At 42.3% G+C, this 22,637-nt stretch overlaps 2 protein-coding genes across 2 annotated transcripts in view; both read right to left on the bottom strand.

The window, feature by feature from the left end:
- Positions 1–8,097: 8,097 nt before the first annotated feature.
- On the bottom strand, positions 8,098–11,268 carry LOC124261370 (baculoviral IAP repeat-containing protein 7-like). Its single transcript, XM_046695712.1, has 2 exons — positions 11,130–11,268; positions 8,098–9,388 (listed from the first exon to the last, which is right to left on the bottom strand). The coding sequence occupies exons 1-2, from the start codon at positions 11,134–11,136 to the stop codon at positions 8,463–8,465; spliced, it is 933 nt and encodes a 310-aa protein (XP_046551668.1). The 5' UTR covers positions 11,137–11,268; the 3' UTR covers positions 8,098–8,462.
- A 4,272-nt stretch (positions 11,269–15,540) lies between these two features.
- LOC124261265 overlaps positions 15,541–22,637 on the bottom strand; it is a 47,694-nt gene continuing 40,597 nt past the window's right edge. The window contains exons 10-16 of the mRNA XM_046695609.1: positions 19,968–22,363; positions 19,381–19,517; positions 18,699–18,826; positions 18,331–18,413; positions 17,795–17,955; positions 17,195–17,319; positions 15,541–16,332 (exon numbers count right to left, since the gene is read on the bottom strand). Coding sequence (XP_046551565.1) covers positions 16,164–16,332; positions 17,195–17,319; positions 17,795–17,955; positions 18,331–18,413; positions 18,699–18,826; positions 19,381–19,517; positions 19,968–22,363 — 3,199 coding nt within the window. The 3' untranslated portion in view covers positions 15,541–16,163. The remainder of the gene's footprint in view (positions 16,333–17,194; positions 17,320–17,794; positions 17,956–18,330; positions 18,414–18,698; positions 18,827–19,380; positions 19,518–19,967; positions 22,364–22,637) is intronic.

The following is a 22,637-nucleotide window of genomic DNA, read 5'->3' on the forward strand; positions in this document are numbered from 1 at the left end:
CGGTTGGGTAGCCTAGAAGCTAAAGAGTTCCCTCGTCACGCCGTAGACCCGGGTTCGATTCCCCACATAGGCAGAATGTGTGAAGCTTATTTCTGGTGTCCCCTGCCGTAATATTGGTTGAATATTGCTATAAACGGCGTAAAACCAAACTCACTTACTCACTTCAACTTCAACATAACGGTGTTTGACTGTAGTGATATTCATCATGATTCATCATCATATAATCCTACATTTCAGCTTTCAGTTTTGTCTGTACATTTAGTTATGACATACTAGCTGTACGTATAGAGGTTCCACCTGAGCAGCGACAGCGTCTGCACAAGAAGATGTGTAGGATGCAGCTGCAGCCCAAGATGTAGAACCGGATGTCGGTCACGGAGTAAATGCTCAGGTTGCAGAGCCTAGGGATCGTGTCGCCGCAGCTTAAGTGTTTGCTGTTTATATGCAGACCTTCCAATTGATATTATGATATGGTCGGAAATAGATAAGAATAAAGGAATCCAGTGAACAGACTAAACAAGACAGATGTGTGGATGACAAAGAGCACGGTGTGGATGGCGCCGACGGGACCGAATGCGTATGATAGCTAATTGCGGCCCTCCGCCGTGGCAAAGCAGACGGGTAAAGCATGGGAAACTTTGGTACTTCCTCCCGCGGAGACAGCAGGCAGGAAGGTTTGGGCTGCCGCTGTAAAAGCAGATGCCAAGTATCCCTAGTTGTAGCAGCGCTGCTGCTTAGTCCCGTTGGCACCATCCCCACCGCACCTATTTTATTAAGAAGTTGGATCTTGGTACAGCTTGAGTCTGTTTTGTACAATGGTGACTTAAAAGTAAAAAATTACCAACCTCCGCGCCTCCCTCCCCCCAAACACGTTATTGCCCTCTGAAGGGACGGGTGGGTGGGAATTATTTAGCAGAGGCAAAATGTACGACTTGACCGGAGAGCATGAAGGATAGAAAGGAAGGATATGACGTATGCTTGCAGATGTGACGTCACTCCGGAAGTGACGTAACTGCTATTATAGGATGCGGAAGAACAACGCTGCCACGTGCGTTGCTGTGCTGGTTTGGTCCTATAAGCGAAAGCTAGGGTTTAAAGTTGTGCACAAGGATTGTAAATACTGGCTATTTGAGGGTACGCGGATGAGGTTACTACCCCCCTTTGCGCAGGCTTCAGCCTCTAAGTGCTGCTAGCACAGCCCGGTGCTGAGCTGACATGCCCGCATTGGTGAGGTGGACCCAATCTAGGTAGTGGTAGGGGTCCGGGTTGAAAGATACAACTCGGCTGCCCAGCTGCCCCTGCACTACATTCCTCAGCCGCCGATTCAGCTTCTTCCGCTTCAGATCGAGGGCACGGACGTTGTTGGCTCTGCGCCACTCGACCCGAGGCAGCATCGGTGACCAGATTATAGTGGCAGCTGGGCAGCGCAGACGGATGTAGAGTAGGTCCTCGTACATCACGTCAAAAAGAGTCTTGGAGGGGACCCCACACAGGTCATTCGACCCGAGATGGATGACAATGAATGACCTGCATGGGCCCCTCTCGCTAATGAGACTCTCAAACCTGCCTCTGAGGCCGGCCCACTTGAGGCCCCCCTTTGCCGACCAGATCACAGCCCCGGCGAGGCCCAGGTTGCTCCGTTGCGGACCCAGATGTTTCTGCAGCCTCGCCATGTAGCTAGAGCCGATCACCCAAGCTGGCCCTGCAACCCATAAATGCACGAATTATCTTTGTGCGCTCAGGCGAGGAATGCGAATATATGACTGGTATGCGTTAGATCTCCAACGGCCAAATTCCTGTATTTGCTCTGACGGTATGCCTTGCAATGCTGCCGTGGTTGCTGCCCCTATGCGAAACGAATGCGACGAATACAGATTAACATTAATGGGTTCCTTTGCTGCTTGAAGAGTCCTTTTCAGCACTGCCTGAAACTGAAATCTTGTTAATGGGGCGGAGTTTGTGTGGACAAATAAGTACCCGTCCGCCCGTGGACGCACTGATAAAAAGCGTGTGAGGGCTTTGACAGGGCATAGCATAGATCCCGGAACTGCCTGGATGGCAATGCGTGTACCCCAGCCTTGTTGGTCCGTTTTGGACGCCCGTAGTACCACCTCCAGGTAGGATTGATCGCTAGCAAAAGATACATCCGTTAGCAACACTGCGCGCTGTGATGAGTCGTTACTCGAACCTGCCACTACCTCGCTTACCCTGAAAAAAACGAAAACTGTCAGTAGATATGCTGCAGCAAACAGCGTGGCTTCATATGAAGACCTACAAACCGTGGGAAGGAGTTGCAGAATGCACGCGTCAACAGATCCACTGTAATAGGCTGTCTCCTGTCCGGATGCCCCGACGACCTGGACATCCCTGCAATGGCTTTCTGCACTAGAAAATGATTAGTTATGCACTGCAAGGAATGGAGCTTATGGATGGATGACAAGGCTGAAACGTAGGAGCGGGCCGTGCTCGGTGACCTACCTGATAACGAGAGATAGGCTATAAAATGAAGCATATGAACTAAGGGGACTGGCCATAGGTCCGGCAGGGAGTACACTGCCCGAAAACCCCGCAGTGACTGCACTGCCGACTCATATGCCCTCCAGGTGTTTGCCGCCATTGAGTTGGCTACCAGACTGCTTACTTCTGCTGTTAGATGAGCCAGATGTCCGCTGGGATTCCAGAGGCCTGTTGATCCGCCTGAGGGGCTGCAGCTCGGAACCGTGACCACTGAAATCTCGAAAGAGCATCTGCTATTATGTTATCCTGTGAGGGTATATAACGTGCCTTGAAGTGGATGTTGTTTCGCAAGCAAATCAGGACCATACGCCTGAGCAGTTTCATGACCCTTTCCCCTTTTGCTGTGTGCCTATTGATAATACTCACCACCGCCTGGTTGTCGCAAAACATTAGCACTCTTTTGTTCGCCAAACTGCTGCCCCAGATCCGCAACGCCATGACTATCGGGAAAAGCTCCAAGAATGTCAAGTCTTTCACCCATCCTTGTTGTAGCCATAGGTCTGGCCACTTGGCATTGGCCCAATGGCCTTGGAAGTATGCACCACAACCCTGGCTTCCTGCTGCATCTGTGTAAAGTTGTAGAAATGGGGTAGAAACCCATCCTTGTTCCAAGAATAAGGTTGTGCCGTTATGCTCGGCAAGGAACTGAAGCCATAGTGCGAGGTCCTGTCGCATGCCCGCTGATACGCGTATTCTGTGATGCGGTTTGCTTGCCCCTTTTTGAGCATCTATGGACGGCCCATGGGAATTGCCCTGCATACAAAATTCAGCTTACCTACTATTGATTGCAGGGTATGCAGAGTGACCTTCTTGGATGGAGACGCTACCAGCTGAGATAACTGATGAGTCAGTTGCGCTATCTTGTCCTGTGGTAACCTAATTTCCCCCCTCACCGTGTCTATGGTGAGACCAAGGAATGTAAGACAAGTTGTGGGTTGCACCGTTTTTTGGTGTGCAATTGGCACGCCCAGGCGATTGGCGAATTGAAGGGAAGTCTGGAGCATGTGCGAGCAGGTGTTCAAATCCGCCGCAGCCAGGATAAAATCATCCAGATAATGAGCTATATCCTGGCTGCACGTTTCGGCCTTAATGGCCCATTCGATGAAAGTGCTAAATGACTCGAATAAAGCACAAGAAATGGAACAGCCGAAGGGGAGACATTTATCAATGAAACATTTTCCCTGAAACTTCATGCCGAGCAGCTGAAAGTCCGACGGTGCGACCGGCAGGAGACGAAAGGCTGATTTGATATCAAATTTGGACATGTATGCCCCACTGCCGAGATTTTGTATCATAGCTACCGCCTGATCAAAGGTGGTGTACTGCACTGTGCATGCTTCCTGGGGTATATAGTCGTTCACTGATGAACCTACAGGATATGATAAGTGATGGATGAGGCGGAAGGCAGCCTCACCCTGGACAGATGAATCCGCTTTCTGGGGAAACTATCAGGGAATCCACTGGTCTGTGTAAGAATGGGCCCGCTATGCGACCCAACTGAATTTCTTTAAATAGTTTCTGCTCCACCAGTAGTGGCTGCTCGATCGCAGATTTAAGGTTGACCGCATCCCGAGCAACCCTTGGCCCTGAATATTTTAAACTAAAGCCCTGACTAAAACCCTGTTCCAGTAACTCAGCTGCTAATGGGTTGATTGAATGATAGTGCTCCAGCCACTGACGCAAGTAAACAACATTAACTGGAGATGGGGCCATGCGAAGCATTCCTGGCTGGCAGGGCAGTGGGTCGCTTAGGGGTTTGTGCGGGGACTGTGTTGTGCTTTTTGGCACGAAAACAGGACGATGCCCCATGGCCGCCTATGTTGCATGCCGAGCATTTGTGTGCATAAGGACATGTCTGTCCCCTATCACACATGCCACGATTGAAGTTCCTACAAACCTCAATAGGCGCACGCTGTTGCGGGTAGCTGGGGTATCTGGCAGAAGGTGTGTGTGTCTGCTGTTTATTGCTAGGAAGCATCAGCTGCAGCCATAGTTGTCCATCAATGGCGCCCCAAGAGCGTGATGGGTCTCTCTCCATTTTCTGCCGAAACTGTGTGTCATATTGGGACCAGCAGTCACCGCCGAACTTAGCGGCAGCACCACAGATTGTCTCCATGTATGACAACATTTGCTGTATGTAATTTACGTCAGTTTGACGCTCAATGACTACACTGATGTAAGTCAAAAAGGCCGACGTCCAAGACCCAATGCTTAGTTGACGAGTGGACTGCTGCCTGGGTCTAAATGTTACCTGGCCTGAAGGGTCAAGCTCCATCGTAAAATTCTGACACTCCTGAGCTGCTTGGTTTTCTGCTGGTAAGAGGGATTTCATATCAACAAACTCCCCCCGGTGTATTTTTTCCCTCACAGCCTGCTTTAGGTGGAAACCAATGGTCTCAGCCCTAGAGCTAAGCTGCTGATGTGGCAGCATGTCTGCATTCACGAGTATGTTGTTTGTGAGGTGTTGGCTGAAATACCCCGTCTGAGGTGTGGAGGGAGCTACTTGAGCTGGCTGTATACCAACCGGTGCCTGATCGCCACGAGGAATCAATAATTCGGGCAATATGTTCACATGATCAAAGGGAGACATACCTTGTGCGTTGACTGACGGAGCCAGCGGAGTCGGCTGTAGCGGAGGTGTGGTGGTGGTCGCCGCAGGGGATGCCTCCGGTTGTTGGGCCTGACAGGCCTGGGGGGCAGTGCTCATGGGGAAGCACCAGATGCACGTACCCCCTTTGCCTGTCGTTTCGCCGCTCTAGCACGTCCCTTCACGGCGGAGTGGTTGAGTGCTGCCTTGCGCTTTGGAGGCATGGTGATAGCACGTGGTGATCTACAACTAAAACTTGTCAAAAAAGTTGAATGAAAGGAGGACAGAAAAGAAGCCAAATGGAAGCGAACGCAATTACTAGTATTTGATAAAGAACTCCGAATTAAGTTGACAGCACGACGCGATTAGAGAGAATTATTTAGCAGAGGCAAAATGTACGACTTGACCGGAGAGCATGAAGGATAGAAAGGAAGGATATGACGTATGCTTGCAGATGTGACGTCACTCCGGAAGTGACGTAACTGCTATTATGGGATGCGGAAGAACAACACTGCCACGTGCGTTGCTGTGCTTGTTAGTTCCTATAAGTGAAAGCTAGGGTTTAAAGTTGTGCACAAGGATTGTAAATACTGGCTATGAACATGTTTACCAATTTACTTCTAAATGCCCTACTGCTGCTATTAATAAATGCTTAAATAATACACCGCCTCCTGTACTGCGACGCTGGATGGATACTATAAGCCAAGGCAAGTACTAGAGTTTAAAGTTATGCGCTGAATTGTAAATGCTGCCCATAAACCCATTTAGCGAAACAACGCTAAATGTCATTAATGCCGCACTCAGCACTATGGCGGCGGTCTGTAAATGATGGAACCTGGGCCAGACAATCCAGTGACTGACATCACGAGCAGCCATCTGAGACGCATCAACCAAAACAGCCAGCATGACAACCCGGTTCTGTTAGTACACCTTTACGACACACATGGTTTGCCGAAGACCAATTCTAAACCGGATCCCCACGAGTTTAGCTCAAGTAGAATCACTGAGTCCACGTCAGATTTGGTAAGCTATGTCTAGCCAAGTAAAGGGGAGTCTTCAACAAGCAGCTGTGAGCGGTCTGATGGATCTGGATGTGGCCAATGTGTGAGGACAACAAACTTCCCACGGGGAAAAAAGCAGTGGCAGACTGATATTTCAGTTAAGTATGTAATTTACGTTCGATGTGTATATGTTTTGAACGTGTGATATACATGTGCTATATAGCTTGTGATCTTCGGTTCAACAGGTAAGGATTTTGTGTCCATCAAAGTTTCTATTGCATAATGTGAGGAACGCTTAATTTCCTTCTGGTAGGTTGGTAGGTTGTTTAACACCGCACTCAGAAATATTCCAGGCTATATGGCGGCGGTCTGTTAATAATCGAGTCTGGACCAGACAATCCAGTGATCAACAGCATGAGCATCGATCTAAACAATTGGGATACGATGACATGCGTTAACCAAGTCTGAGCCTGACAACCGGGATCCGTTAGTCGCTTCTTACGACATTCATGGATTGCTGAAGATCAGTTTTAACACGGATCTTCACGGGCGTAACTTCCTTCCGTCTTTTCTAGCGTTCTCTCGGGAGTGACTGCACACATTATGTGTTGTTACTATTAGGTTCTGGAAGAAACCAGAGTCAGTGTTGTTTTTCTATTCCCTTTCCGTAAAATGTGACCGCCTCCGTGGTGTAGTGGTTAGAGCGTCCGCCCGGAGAGCGGAAGGTCGCGGGTTCGATCCCCGACCGCGTCATACCAAAAGACGTTAAAATATGGTACTTGTTGGTCCCTGCCTGGCGCTCGGCATTAATGGGTACAACAAGGACTGGTCGGCTCGGAGTCAGTATAACGTGTCTGAGTGGGGTATTCAGGCTTCACTGCGGCATGGTATCTCAGTGGGCTAGCACTAAAAAACCAGCTTAAGTCTGGGCTAGTACAAGCAGCCGCACATACACATACACACGCATACACGTCGTCATATGAGCGAAATATTCTCGAGCACGACGTAAAACCCAATTTCACCTCACCTCACCTCCATAAAATGTATGTAGTTCAGACATCACAGGTAACGTCATCCTGCTTTCCTGCATATGACATTGCGTTTTTGTTTATGACTGATCCTTTTTTCACTTTGCCAGCAGAGTTGTAACTCGATTGTTAGGTCGGTGGGTCGGTGATATCACAGAACAGATAACTTTTTGTGGTGAGTGTGTGAGTGGGTTTAAGTTTACGCCGATTTTAGCAATACTCCAGCAATATCACGGCGGGGGACACCAGAAATTGGCTTCACACATTGTACCCATGTGGGGAACCGAACCCGTATCTACGGCGTGACGAGCGAACGCCTTAACCACTAGGCTACACCTCCGCCCCCATCAGATTTTGTGAAACCTGGAGTGTGTTAAACTCATTTGAATGAAATCACACTTGCTCGGAAGCAGTTTCTGGTAAAGTGAATGATGAAAGAATACAACTCGTATTTGGTATGATTCTGTATTGCTTTTCAAAGCTAATAACAATATATTCAAACATGAGATACTGTACACATGGCTCTGTTTTCATTATTGACAACAATTCTCATGTACAAAATATTGCACAGGAGATAACTTAGATTGGACGCAAAATATATTAAAGTCAAAATCATGAAACTGTGATCCCTCAGAGATACTTCTTAAGAGAAAATGTTTTTCATTTATTTGGAAAAACAAATATGATCAAATTAAAGCTTGATTCTAACACATATAGTATACGAATGTAAATAAATAAAGCAGTTGTCGCATGGCCATTTGACATGGACTGAAAATATAACTGATACTAAATTGAAACTGGTATCCCAAAACGGACATACTTGGTTTTATAGAAAGTTAAAACTTAGTTAAAACAAGTTCTTGTTAATAAAATGATCTACCATTATCACATACATAAATAAAATGCATATTTGTATGCAAATATAACACTTTTATGACTTTCTGGTCATTCGCCAAAACCTATTTGCATAATTATAATGCCCTTAATAGATCTAGATGACATGATTTCCCGGCTATACGTTGCATGGATACATATAGATAGCATATAAAAAAGTGGAAAAAAAAAGTGAAATTCTATGACTTTCTTGGCATTCTGCCACAACCTCTTTACATAATGATAATAGCGTTAATAGACTACACGATGTCCTGGGTATACGTGGCATGGATGCATATAGATGTAATATGGAAAATGGAAATAGTGTTGGAAAAAGAACACTGCAACATAACAGTTAGCACCAGATCGTTTTTATCACGTTTGACATTTTGTCGAAGAATTCTGAGTTGAAATTCATAACTGGGAAGTCTCACTGATATGATTTACATCAAAAGCTTATGCCAGATATGTTTTGACAGTACCAAGTATGCTCCGTCCACACGCAACACAGTCATGCACACTGTCTGCACATCCGGGACACGTGACAAGATGACCACATGGTAGGAACAAGATGGCGGCATCCTTGGTTCTGCACACTCTGCACATGCGCTGTTCTTTCAGACGCTTGTTCTCCGTCAGAAGTGGATGAAGTTCTGGTGGTCCTTGTGCTGCAGTGATGACTTGGTCCGACATTACAGTCTTCAATAGTCCTTCCTCAGAAGCAGATGTACTGGAGACAGGATCTGTGTTCCTTCCCCCCGTAGGAAGAGGACGATTAGCAGAGGAGGGGCCATTAATGGTCAGATTGTTTAACAGAGCCTCGGTACTATTGACTACGCTTGCACTTCTTGGAGTACTTTCAGCGTCGGAGAGTATGTTTGACGCCCTTGAGTGCATGTGGCTAGTGCTGAAACATTCAAAGCTCCCAGTATCGCTTTGTCTTGTATCAGACCTTTCCACGTTGTTGACAGTGATTGAAGCACCCGATGGTAAATGGCCACTTGTTGAGTTCCTCTCTGAAACACCAAGATGTGGCATATCTGTTCTGTTGATGAAGTCGCAGTCGGCAGAATAACGTCTATGTTCTTCGACAGCGTTGTGGTCTGCTTCCCAATCTCGCAGAGTTATCCCGCACTGGAAGCACGTGACCCTGTCAGCTGACCCGATATAGAAGAACCCGGCTGTTGAAAGCTCTTCCGGAGTTTTCGGGACGTACCTGATGGGCCAGGCGACAAAAGATCCCAGACGGTCGAGATATTCCTTATACTTGACATGTTTGGGGGGTCTCCCGCTATGTGTCATGTTCCCTTGTTTGGGACTGTGTTTGACCGCGCTCCTGGACATGGAACTGTATATAAGATTCGTAATTGGCTGTTGGATATCTGTAAAAAAAGTAGAAAAACATTTTTTAGTTGCACCCTGAACAATTTGATGTATGATACACGGGATAATATGGATTCTACGCTTATGTGAACCTAAGTCCTACTTATTGAATTCGGGAGGCTTTAAAACACTAATTCCTACTTACTGAATTCGGAAGGCATTTAAAATAATATGGACATGCCACATAGCAAGTGTTACCAGTTCCGCGCATGCCTAATGTGTACTACAAGTTATGTGGAAGTAATATTGAAAGGTCTTTGAGTCAGTTCAGCTAAACACAATGTTTAACAAGAAGACAAAGTCATCAATATCCCCCGCAATGGCAAAATACTCTTCATGATTATGTCTACGAGTTATGATTATGGCAAATATTTAGGTGTGTATATAGAAAAGTGGAAGGAGAGTATTGAAAGGTTATTAAAGTTCTGCTCCAGAAAGGAGAACTATCACCAATTTCAGTCTATGTCAAACTTGTTGCCATGGAAATGCCAAAAATATTTTACTCAGAATTCCAAAACGACCAAAAAGGAACCAGTAAACCACCAGACCAATCTATGTGTCAAGTTTGGTGAAAAAATAATGAACGGTTTTAGAGTTCAGATCCGGAAAAGAGCACTACCACCGATGTCAGGCTAAGTCAAACTTGTTGCCATGGAAATGCCAAAAATATTTTATTCAGAATTCCAAAACTAACAAAAGGCACCAGTACACCACCAGATCTATCTATGTGCCAAGTTTGGTGAAGAAATGGTGAACGGTTTTAGAGTTCAGCTCCGGAAAAGAGCACTACCACTAATTTCATTCTAAGTCAAACTTGCTGCCATGGAAACGCCAAAAATATTTTATTCAGAATTCCAAAACTACCAAAAGGCACCAGTACACCACCAGATCTATGTATCAGATCTATGTACCAGATCTAAGACAAATGTACACGGACGGACGGACGCACGCACGGACGGAGTCCATTTTAATACCCCCGGAAAAACGCGTTGCGGTGGATAAAAAATCAGAATAACATCAGGCACCTGTTTAGGGAATAATGTGTTTACTGAAATAGTATTGTTAAAAGGTTATCATCCCTAATCAAACCCTTGTATTAATTGAACCAAGGCCTCTCGTTATGCGATATGATGTCCTGGATCAAGAAAACTGCTCTTGAGTTAGTACTATCGACGTTAAACGTACGTTAATTGTAACGACGATAAATGTCTATAAAATCAATTTCGGGCGAATACATAATTACCGGGAGTGGAGGTAACACGTGTAATGGCTATCCGTATGCAGCTATTTTGTAAATTGATTCCAGGTTTTTGAGATACATTTTTTATAGAAGCAAATATCCAATACATTATTTAGATGCTGATTAATATATTAAATTTTGTGACTAATAGTACACTCCCGCCCTAACACACACATCACCTCAACTTTAAAATAAGACAAAATAAAAATAAATATAATTTTTTTTAAAAAACCCGCAAAATTAAATAAAACAAAAGGAAAATACAGCAAACAAACAAAAACCCTAAAATGTAAAACGACAACAACACACGTACAAAACACAATAGAAATATGATATCAACAACAATGATTAGAGTGGAAAAACCATCTTCTCATAAACAATCGTAAGAAAATATGAATCAGAAGTGCTTTAACAACAACTAATATTTCTATACAGAGATATATCCTAATGTCTAGACAAAGAAGGAAGTAGAAATATGAAATGACATATATCGCAGTTACCTGTCATTGTTAGTCTACGCAGGACGTAAATTTAAACCTGCCGGTGATTACTCTCTTGTTAACAAGAATGATACATACAGACGTCAGTGTACATTTATTGAGTGACGGTGGATATTTCTGAGAATGATGAAATGCGAAAACAAAGATAACTTGTCATTATTAAAAGCGACCAACCGATCCCATTTGTTACGTCAACAGCTAAATTTGACTGGGAAACGCAATCATCATGTCTATTTTGGGAACGGGGAATACCCATAGTCATCACCTCATGACCACAACAGTGACTGGTGGGTATAGTTCACCTCACATCCAAATATATCTTAGGAGATTCCTATAATAACGACAGGAGTTTTCTGCAGAACTGCCCGAATTTGGTTTAGTGACCTGGTTTACCGAGTATAAATGATGTAGGATAGCGGTATAAACACGTGTCCTCAAAATAGAATAAGTATTTACAGGCGAGGTGAATAGCGCTTGACTATACGTTCAGTATCACTGCATTACCATGTGTGGCTCAGGGCAGCATTTTTATTTTTGTGTGTTTCTCATCGCCCGACCGACCCTTCTAATTTTATTGACCCCCAACATATTGACCCCCACCCCCAACATAACTTTTCATTCCAACACCGCCACCTCGAACCTAAAATGTACCGCCTCGTTGTATAAAATGTGGTGTATTGTTATAAAATATAATATCTTTTAATCAGACGATGCCACAAGTCAAAAGAACGCGAGAAATTGTAATAAGAATATCAATGAGAATAAAGAACATTATTCAGATAGTTTTGTCTTTATTAATTTTTAAAAGAAATGTTTTTTCCTCGACCGACCGACCCATGTTCAGAATATGGTGGCTACGTGAAACACATAAAAATTGATGCCCTTGTACACATATCTAGAGAATTATTGCTGTTGCGTTGTCACCCTTAAACACAAAAACGTCGTGCAAGTCAGCGCTAAAGTGGCATCAGGTGTGTCTCCGTCCTTCACCACTATAACCCCGTTCCGTAAACGTCAAGAAGACTCGTTCCCCTATCGTGGAATGTAAAGTAGGAAAATACGACAAACCAATTGGAACGCGTGTAAGCGCTGATGTGCTTTGATGAAAGTAGTCACGATCAATAAACTATGTTATGACAAGATGTGATCGTATAAAAATTGTGAAAAATATTGATCGTTATCTTGACATTACAAAGTACATAGAAAACAGAAATGTGTTGCATGAATTCAAGTTGTTAATTGAGAGAGCTTGCACGTTGAAGGATTCAAATCTACACAGGTGTGTTTGTAAACACAACGGCTCATGTCGTTTCCTATAATAATTGCATATTTTCTTTGTCAATCTATTTGGTTTTGTAGGTATATTTCAGTTTAAAGACCGTTTCGATAATAACAGCTCTTAAATAACGATTTTCAAATCAATTGATATGCATGTGCACTTATTTAACTTTACCCTGAATATTATTCTTACATTTCACTTCATTGGAGATATCATAGCCATACTATATTCAATTCTAATTAACTACCTAATTATTATGAGTCTAAGATGCATATACTAGTTTACAAAAGACAAATTTAATGATAACCCAATTGTACCATAGTATTAACACATTGTCACATGCCACGCCATAAAAAACAGTTATTCATTATTTTGTGGATTTCTTTACATATGTTTACATTACACTGCTGCACTTCGCATGAAAAGAAAATCTCATTATTCCGAACCCTGAGAATTCTGATTCTAAATGTTCTACTGTTTAAGGTAACTCTGCTAATTAAGATATAACAATAAATGCTGACAAAATCGGTGTATGGAAAACACATAAAATAAATCTAATAGGTTAGATAACCAAAATCGACACTTATATTGTTCTTTTATTGATAATTGTGTACCTGTAAATTATTAGACTTTAATCTATTTACTTGAATTGTTATTGTAATTGTCTATTCAAATGAAAAATAACATATGCGATTTTTAGATATCTGGAAAATCTGAAAAAGTAAATTTACATTAACACGACATATTATTGCTCTTTTTAAACTTTAGAGCCATATTTAGAACTATACATTTGAAAATAGAACATGAGCAGCTGTAAACAATTACACTAAAATTATGTTTTCAATAAATTCGTCTTCCTATTATTAGTATTAGCGATCATAAATAAATATTTAAATAAATAAGAGGTTAAATGCTTTACAAAACACTATATTCGAGTGCTTTTTTAATACCTATTACTGTGTCAATATAACTGAAAAAGAGTTATCGTTCTTGTTTAAGTTATTTTTGGTCTTCATACCGAATATGAATCCCTTCTAGATGGACACGAGTCGTAATTCGGCTTGTCTTGTCTTGAATAACACGAGTTGGTCACGAATGGTGAACCTCCAGGATATTGTCACAGTAGCACTGCCCCGTGACTGCTGGTCACCGTGATCCGAAGCCACACCATTACTAAAACACCCCCACCCCCCAAAAAATATATATATAAAAAAAATTAAAAATAAATAAAATAAACGTTAAAAATTAAAAATATATATAAAATTTAAAATAATAATATAGAGATAAAAATAAATAAATTTAAAAATTTAAAAAGGTTGTAGATTATCCCTGGTTAAAGCTATGGTAAAGCTCACTACGTCTACGCTATTCTATTGTGCCTGTCAGGGAAGTCAGTAAAATTCGACTTATCAGAAAACATGACATTTGTCCAGCCTGCCGCTCTTGTCACCAACAAGGTCTTGCTGTAATGTGGCAGTCCGTCAATTGTGGTTACTGTGTAGCCGATTAAGAATCCACTCTGAAACCTGAAGCTCTGTGAAGCTCAACTCCAACTTGAGAGACATGATGACCACGGTTTCTTAACACAGTCATTCCGATGAAACGGTCTTTTTGAGAGAGAGTGTTTATGTACAAAGTAAGTGACCCCAAGAATGTCATGTACAAAATCAATATCCCCCAAATATTTTTAAGCATATTATATCTATATTTTTATGTACGAAATGGATGACCCCCCTACATCCCCAGAACAAAATGGGCGTTCCCGCCACCCCAACTCCAATGAAAAAGAAAAATCATCATCACCTATACATTATGAACAGCCCCTTAGTTTTGTTTTGTTTCAGTGACGTGTAGAGTAACACACTGACACGTCTCATGGAAAAGCCTCCACGAAATTGACTTATTGCACGACATTCATAACACGTTGTGTATAGAATAATCATTTTCTAAATCCATATAAATCATACAGCTTGGTTCAAAAACAATATCATCCCAAAAAATGAAATATTAACTACAACTTTTAAAGGTACACAATAACCTTTCTAGAATTGGTGATCTGGATGTAGAAGATCCATACAGGCACCCTAGCTGGTAGGATAGTCACGCCAGGTTCCCTATGTTTAGTAGTTACTCTGTATGACACATCAGGTACATACACATGTACTACATCAGATAAACCATTTCGAACCAAGAAGCAGGACACCAGCTTTCACGTTTTAGGATTTTATCAAGAAAAGAAATTGTCTCCGAAAATCCTTAATTATGCTTCAGAATGAAAGAAAAGAATACATTGTTGCGAGGTGTTTTTTTCACAGAGTTCACAGTTATAATTACGATTTTGTGACTAAATATATCTAGTCTACATACAAAACAATACCATCCAAACCATCACCACCGCCCAAAAACCTACACATTATTACGGAGTCAGTCCAAAGAAAGGTTTAGAGTTTGAAATTTCCAACCAGTAACATCTCTTAGATCACCGAAGTTACAGTCACTGATCTCCTTTTAATGGCGCGTATAGCAGACCAACCTTTGCTTTGTAAAATACAAGAACTAGTAAAGCTTGACAATATGAGTTCTTTATTGTAACAAGAAATCTTCATAAAGAAACATATAGATACAGACATTTATGAATTACAATTGGAATAGCAGACATGACATATTTAACACCTATCAGGTGCTACGCTACAGATCCGATTCACTGAAACTCGTTAATCCAGACGAAACCACTTCAAGTTAATTCGTCTATATTTACTAACTCTGGATGTGAAGTATTGTGCTCAGCTTCAGTGTATCCAGATCGTAAGTATAGTTGTCAGTAGAGAGAACGTAATATACAGTAACACCTCCGGTGTAACGCCATTCTGAACAGTTTTTAGGGTACTGTATGTCGATTATAGGGGGAAATGTCCTCGGTAAATAAGTACCAATAAAACAGTCCTTTTTACTGATTGAGTTATATATTTGACAAAATTGACATCAAAGATTTAAACAGAAATTCAATAAATCACATATTATGTCAGAATAAATTGTTAAATTGATGTTTGATCTTTTAAACATCTAAAATAATGTGCTCACGGATTAAATATCTAAACTGACCTTCGATCTGTTGTAAAACAGTTGTATGTGTCTCAGTGTGAAAACACTGAATAATAATAATTTATGTTAACAGGAATATTAATTAAGAAGATTAATAACGTGGACTGGCTTGTGTTTATATTGTTATTCATATAACATTTAGTGTATGTATGGGTGACAATGAAAAACTAAAAGCTATAAATGCATTGTTTTTTTATACATTTCTTGTTAGAAAAGAAAAGGGGACTTTTTTCCTGAGGATCTTTTTTTACCTAGACAAATTTTGGACCTTATTACCGAGGACGTTTTTACCGAAGCCTGTATATCGGCGCCAGGTGGGATGAAAAACCGAAGTAATGAAGGTCTTAGATGCCGACCACTTTGGCTCGAAAGCCAGATCATAGGTTTCTGTACGTCTAGGGGAGGTAACTCTGGACAGCGACTTGTAGTGATTCAGGTGACTAAGACAGCACTGCTCCTATAAGGTGTTATACATGTAGATCTATGGACAGTAGAAGTAGAACGAATGGACGAGCATCATGTTTTAACGCAGCACTGGACAGTATTTAAACGATAGGAGAGTCCAGATCTTGAGTGCAGTGAGGACCGCGGAATATCCCTGGACATATAGATCATAGATCTAGCAGACAGTTCTTCGGTGGCCTTATCATCCATCACTGTGCCTCTTGCTCCTCAGCTTCTGATGACGCACCTGTGGCAGCAGCATCAGCCACTACGTCGACTGGATCCTCTACAGGGGGATACTGATGGCCCACCTCGTCCAAGTAACTCTTCAGCTGTTCCACAAACGCAGAGCCTCCGTTGTCTCCATTCTCCCAGCACCTGTGAGCGAGATACACGGGGATTAATATTCGTTAGAAAACTCTGCAAATGGCAGAGTCCATTATCTTCCATACTCATGTGTTTATGAAACACTATCAAATAGTAATGATACCAGGTGTTGGTGTGAAGGTGAACGTATCCAGCCTCATTGGTCACAAAAACATGCAAAGGCAAGTCAATTGTGCAATGTAGTATTTAAAACTTTATTATATTCTTTACTCCGGTTCTTGTATGTCTACTGTGGCTGGTAATCGAGGAGGTATCTCCAAGTAATAAAAGACAAAACTCATTCAAAGACATGAAACCAGATACAAGTTAAGCTTCTCATAAACCATTGTACAATTTCCTGTGTTCGACAGTCAATTGAGAACTTCTATCAAATATCGGATATCATAAATGAACAAGTAAAACATCCAGCAAAGATGAGGTTGAGGATGTAAACATCACATCACCTGCCTCCTACATTGATATGCTCTTGCTGATCAGACCGCCTCCGTGGTGTAGTGGGTAGAGCGTCCGCCCGGAGACCGGAATGTCGCGGGTTCCATCCCCGACCGCGTCATACCAAAGACGTTAAAATATGGTACTTGTTGGTCCCTGCCTGGCGCTCGGCATTAATGGGTACAACAAGGACTGGTCGGCTCGGAATCAGTATAATGTGTCTGAGTGGGGTATTCATGCTTCACTGCGGCATGGTATCTCAGTGGGCTAGCACTATAAAACCAGCTTAAGTCTGGGCTAGTACAAGCAGCCACACATACACACCCATGCACGTCGTCATATGTGCGAAATATTCTCAAACATGACGTTAAACCCAATTTCACCCCACCTCACCTCTTGCTGATCAGCTTATTCAACATACCATTCGGCTGTAGTATTTCTGCACCACACCTGTGCCTCAGTGAGTCCAAGCTCCTCAAGGCGCTTGTCCAGGTCCTTGAAGAACGCTATATCTAACTGGTACCTCGTCTTGGCTTGCAGTAACATCTGTAGGTACAGAGTAGCAAGTGTCCATGTGATACACTGCGACATAGCTCACCCGTATACAGTTGCGAAAGTCTACTGAATTTGTACATAATATGAATTTGGGTATTTACGGTAAGTGATTGAAATAACTACTGATGTTATTCCCTTTACTGTTATGTATGTCTCCTATGTTGGAATATAAAGAAACGTCAGAAGCTGCGAATTTAAAAATTCTGTTACTCTGTCCATATATATAATGAATTGTAACTTGATTAACAAATACCACCCTGAAATGCAACCGCACGAACGCATACTCTAAAGTATATTTCCTTCCTGAAGATTACCGGTAGATAAAATGTGTGAAGCACAATTCTGGTGTTCCCCGCCGTGATATTGCTGGCATATTGCTAAAAGCGGCGTAAAACTAAACTCACTCACTCACCAGTAGATAAAGATCAGTAGAAAATTGTATCGCAGGCCAGTAATTAGGTCTCACCTCTAGCATTTTGCGTTCTGGGGTTGGGAAAAAACGTTTGTCCTCTTCAATATTGTTGATCTGAGGTGTCGGAAGATCGAGAAGATGGACAAGGGCTATTTCCATGCCGACTTGTTCTACCAGACTCATCATGAAGGCAAGGGACAACGGCTCCAGGTCACCTTGGTAACACAATATTGAATGCCATTAGCGCGAATACTTCTAGGCCCTTAACGCATTTCAACCTTTTTGATCGTGTAGGCCATGTTAGTTGAAAACATATATTGACGTATTGTATTACTACCTGTAAACCTAAAGCTCCTAGTTACGTCTTTGACGTCAGACACCTTTGTTAACGATCGCAGACACGTTGATCAAATACCAAGGATCACAGTCGTTGCGAAATCTAGCGATCCAATCTCTACCAAGGAACATCATAAGATCATTCCCTGAATATTTAAGATGCAGTTTTGTTTTCTATCATATTCGAGGACATTTGATCAAACATGACACGACTATAAAGACGACTTTAAACATTAATACAAAGTTCATCTGACCTTTAGGGATTATCCAGTCCTTGTTCAATGCTGCTCTCAGCCAGGTGCAGAAACTGTCATCTCTGGTCTTGTTTGTTTCCATCCTGAAATATGATGATTTCTTGAAATTTTTAAAGTACTTAAAGATGTCTACACATAAATTACAGTGACATGCATGAGGCGACGTAGATAAATGTGAACATCTTTGATACATTTAGGCCATTGTCAGTTCAATTATAATGTTTCTTGCCATCTACATACAAGCCTTGTGATCTAAAACCAAAGAGGTTTAAAGGAAGTTGCTGTTTACATTTACAATCAAGAATACTGTTTCTTGTTGGTCGATGTAAGCATTTAAGAAAGTATACTTAAGTGAAGGCAAACGATACCATGTTTTCAGCTCTTGCATGACGAGTTCCTCAATGTCATTTCTTCCAACCCTTCTCAGTGCCATGGTGAGATTCCTGACGCCCATGTCTCGTCTGTATCTGCAGTTGTCTCGCCACAATATCAACATCTGGCGAACAAGGGAAACCATGGGTACAGTATATGTAGTGAGAAATTGTCTCTGATACGTTATCAGAGAACGCTGAAAACTAACATTCAAATGTTTCTTGTTAATCATTGAGTGACTGTCGTTTACCTGTGAATATCCCGCTAAGAAGTATGAATGATGTAAGACTACATTAGCCTACTATACAGACACGATCCGTAAAGGTTCGGGTTAGAATTTGTCTTCAACAACCCATGCTTGACCTCAGAGGCGACTTAGTGGATCGGGTGGCCAGACTCGCTGACTTGGTTGATCCATGCCATCATATCTCATTTGCGTAGCTCAACGCTCATGGTGTCAATCATGGGACTGTCTTACCAAGACTAGACTATATACAGACTGCGTCAGATGGCTGGAATTATTGTTAAACATACATCAGGCGAAAATATAGTTGGTTGTATAGTTTTAGGGCGACGTGGGCAGGTAAGAGGCCTGTTTGCGCCCAACACATTGACTTGACTTAATATAAATCACAGGTTATTACATCGCCAAAAGGAATTGTTTAAAAATATACTTACCATCAGCTTCTTGTCTCCCTTGACCTCGTCCGAGTTATCTATGATACTCTTCGCCAAGCCGAGGTGAATTCCGAGCTTGTACCATTCACTAGTAAGTTGTTTAGCTATTTTCTCCAGGAAGTTATCACTGGTGAAACCTTTAAAGAAAATTACACATAAAGGCGTCCTTATATATTGCTTTCACTACCTATGGCAAACTCCCCCCTAAAACATAATTCAGCATAACATTAATCAGCACAAAAAACCCAACAAAACAAGGCACGTAATGTTTCTAACAGCGTTACGCATATAGGCAGTTTTACTCAGTTTTCACTAAAACAGTGACCCGGATTAGAACTGGTCTTCAGCAACCCCTGCGTGTCGTAAGAGGTAATTAACGGGATCAGGTAGTCAGTCTCGCTGACTTGGTTGATATATGTCATGGTATCCCAATTGTGTATATCGATACTCAAGATATTGATTACTGGATCATCTGGTTTGTCGCCATATATTTAATAGTTACAGACCGCCGCCATATAGCTGGAATATTGCTGAGTGCGGCGTTAAATAACAAACCAACCAACCAATCACTAAAACAGTGGCATTACCCTTGAAATTGCTATCGCGCTTGGCATCTTTCAGAGTCTTCTTTTTCTTGCCTTCATACCCATCTAGGTAAAGAGTAACATGTCCAAACGATTCTTCCTGGGCATTGTCAGTACGCTTATCCTTCATCTTCTTAATCCTCACGAAGGCTTGGCTGTTGTCAGGATTAACTCTATGTATTGAGAATTTCAGAACATTCTCATCTTTTCTTTTTGGGTGAAATTCCAATTTGGGTTTCGTCAAACATTCTGCTGCTCCTGAGATAGGAAAAGTGAATAGAGTCTTTGGGATAATGTTATACTCATTACTTCCTGGTGGGTAACTCGGCTTCTGGTCATCAAAACCTTCCATTTTCCAGAATGTGACACGTTTATCAGGATCCTTCACTGAACATTCAACAAGAGTTTCATAGCTGTCCGTTTCATTTGTTCTCAGCATGACCACAAAAGAGACTTTGCATTTCCTTTTCTTCGCCTTATCATACAATACCGCCGCTGCCTTCTTAACCTCTGTCTCCTGTATCCGTCTATGTTTCTGTTGTTTTTTACTTTCTTTAACTTTGTGTCTACTGCCTTGAACGGAACTGCGCCCGGATGAGGTTTTTGACACATGATCTTGACTGCTTCTAGGTAATATATGTTGTTCTTTTCTAGACATTGTTCTCTGTGATTGTATGGACAGTTTCGACTTCACACTGTCAACAGATTTGTCACTTCCAGCTAAGGACATCTGGCTGCCTTTTAATGAAGACTGACTTGCGTGGTTTTTGGAAGTTATATTTTTGTTTGACGACTCAATCTGTTTTTCTTTTCCAGATCTAACACTGCCCATACTTTCGCTCCGGGAATCGACTGGTTTACTTTCACCAGAATATTCTGGCTTTCCTACCTGCTTCTCTTGAAAACCTGACCTTTCTTTGTGTAGTGATGTTGTGCTTCCTGTCTTTGAATGGTGACTGTCGGTGTCATTTAATACTTCCTCCTTTCCAACTAACTTTTCAAGGTGGGTTGTTTCCAAAGGAGTTTTCTCTTCCTCATCTGAAGCAGCTTTTCCAACAGACTCCTCAGCGTGGGTTGTTTCCACAGGAGTTTTCTCTTCCTCGCCTGAAGCAGCTTTTCCAACAGACCCCTCAGCCTGAGTTGTTTCTACGGGAATTTTCTCTTCTTCGCCTGAAGCAGCTTTTCCAACAGACCCCCCAGCATGGGTTGTTTCCACGGGAATTATCTCCTCTTCGTCTGAAGCAGCTTTTCCAACAGACCCCTCAGCCTGAGTTGTTTCTACGGGAATTTTCTCTTCTTCGCCTGAAGCAGCTTTTCCAACAGACCCCTCACCCTGAGTTGTTTCTACGGGAATTTTCTCTTCTTCGCCTGAAGCAGCTTTTCCAACAGACCCCTCAGCCTGAGTTGTTTCTACGGGAATTTTCTCTTCTTCGCCTGAAGCAGCTTTTCCAACAGACCCCTCAGCGTGGGTTGTTTCCACAGGAGTTTTCTCTTCATCGCCTGAAGCAGCTTTTCCAATAGACCCCTCAGCGTGGGTTGTTGCCACAGGAGTTTTCTCTTCATCGCCTGAAGCAGCTTTTCCAACAGACCCCTCAGCGTGGGTTGTTTCCACAGGAGTTTTCTCTTCATCGCCTGAAGCAGCTTTTCCAACAGACCCCTCAGCGTGGGTTGTTTCCACAGGAGTTTTCTCTTCCTGGTCTGAAGCAGCTTTAGATCGCACATGGCTGTCTCTATCATCAGTCTCTTTTTGTTTCTCTTCAATAGCCACTGACTTAATGCTTTTGTTATCATTATCATTCTCTGTAGGCCCAGTCAATCCTGTATCTTCAGATCTTGACGGTTCTTTCATATCTGCATCGTTTCTATCTAAATCAGACATTTGCCTATTGATGCCACCCACATCTTGCTCTTGTTCATTAGCATCCGTCTTGATCTGTGGCGTCCCGGTGCTCGACGCCTCCTTAGAAAGAACATCCACAGATGTTTGAACAACTTCCTCCAAGTTGTTGCGTTCAGTTGGAGTGTCATAATCTTTCTCCATGTTTTCTTCATCTTTCAATGCATCAACTAAACAATCGTCTTTTTCCTCTCGCTCATTGCTCTGGGATATGTCACCCATGGCTGATGATGTGTCCTGTTTTGATGTATCCTGGCATTTAGTCGGTGGATCATTTGGGACATCTTCTTTAGGTATTCCACTCTCGGTCTGTATCTCAGTGGTGTCTGACTGTTTTTCACCTCCGCTACTGGTGGCTTCAGGCTTATCTTCTGGTTCGTTTTGTGTTCGGGGGCTTGTATGAATAATATCGTTTTGGGAATCTGGTACCGGTGCTGATGTTTTCTGGTGATCGCTTACCTCTGTGTCGCATCTCGGTTCTCTTGTTGAAACCATTCCATAGCTGTTAAAATAGATTAAACATCAAGAAGTTACAAAACGTTTACGAACATTTATGTATTTCTATCTTCGATCATCAGGAAAATGAAAATGCAAAACAGCTAAGTCTTGCGATCTAGTATTGCCACATTATGTCTAGACTGATGCAGATTGAAGGAACCGTATGCCATTGCTAAACCATGATAGTAGTAAACAATACCGTAAGATTGTGTTACCTTAACACTCATTGGCCTTAGGTATATATATATTCACAAAATGTGTGGCCTTCTTCTATAAAA

This window comes from Haliotis rubra, unplaced genomic scaffold (assembly GCF_003918875.1).
Source record: "Haliotis rubra isolate DU_JTF1 unplaced genomic scaffold, ASM391887v1 Scf10, whole genome shotgun sequence".
Taxonomy (NCBI): domain Eukaryota; kingdom Metazoa; phylum Mollusca; class Gastropoda; order Lepetellida; family Haliotidae; genus Haliotis; species Haliotis rubra.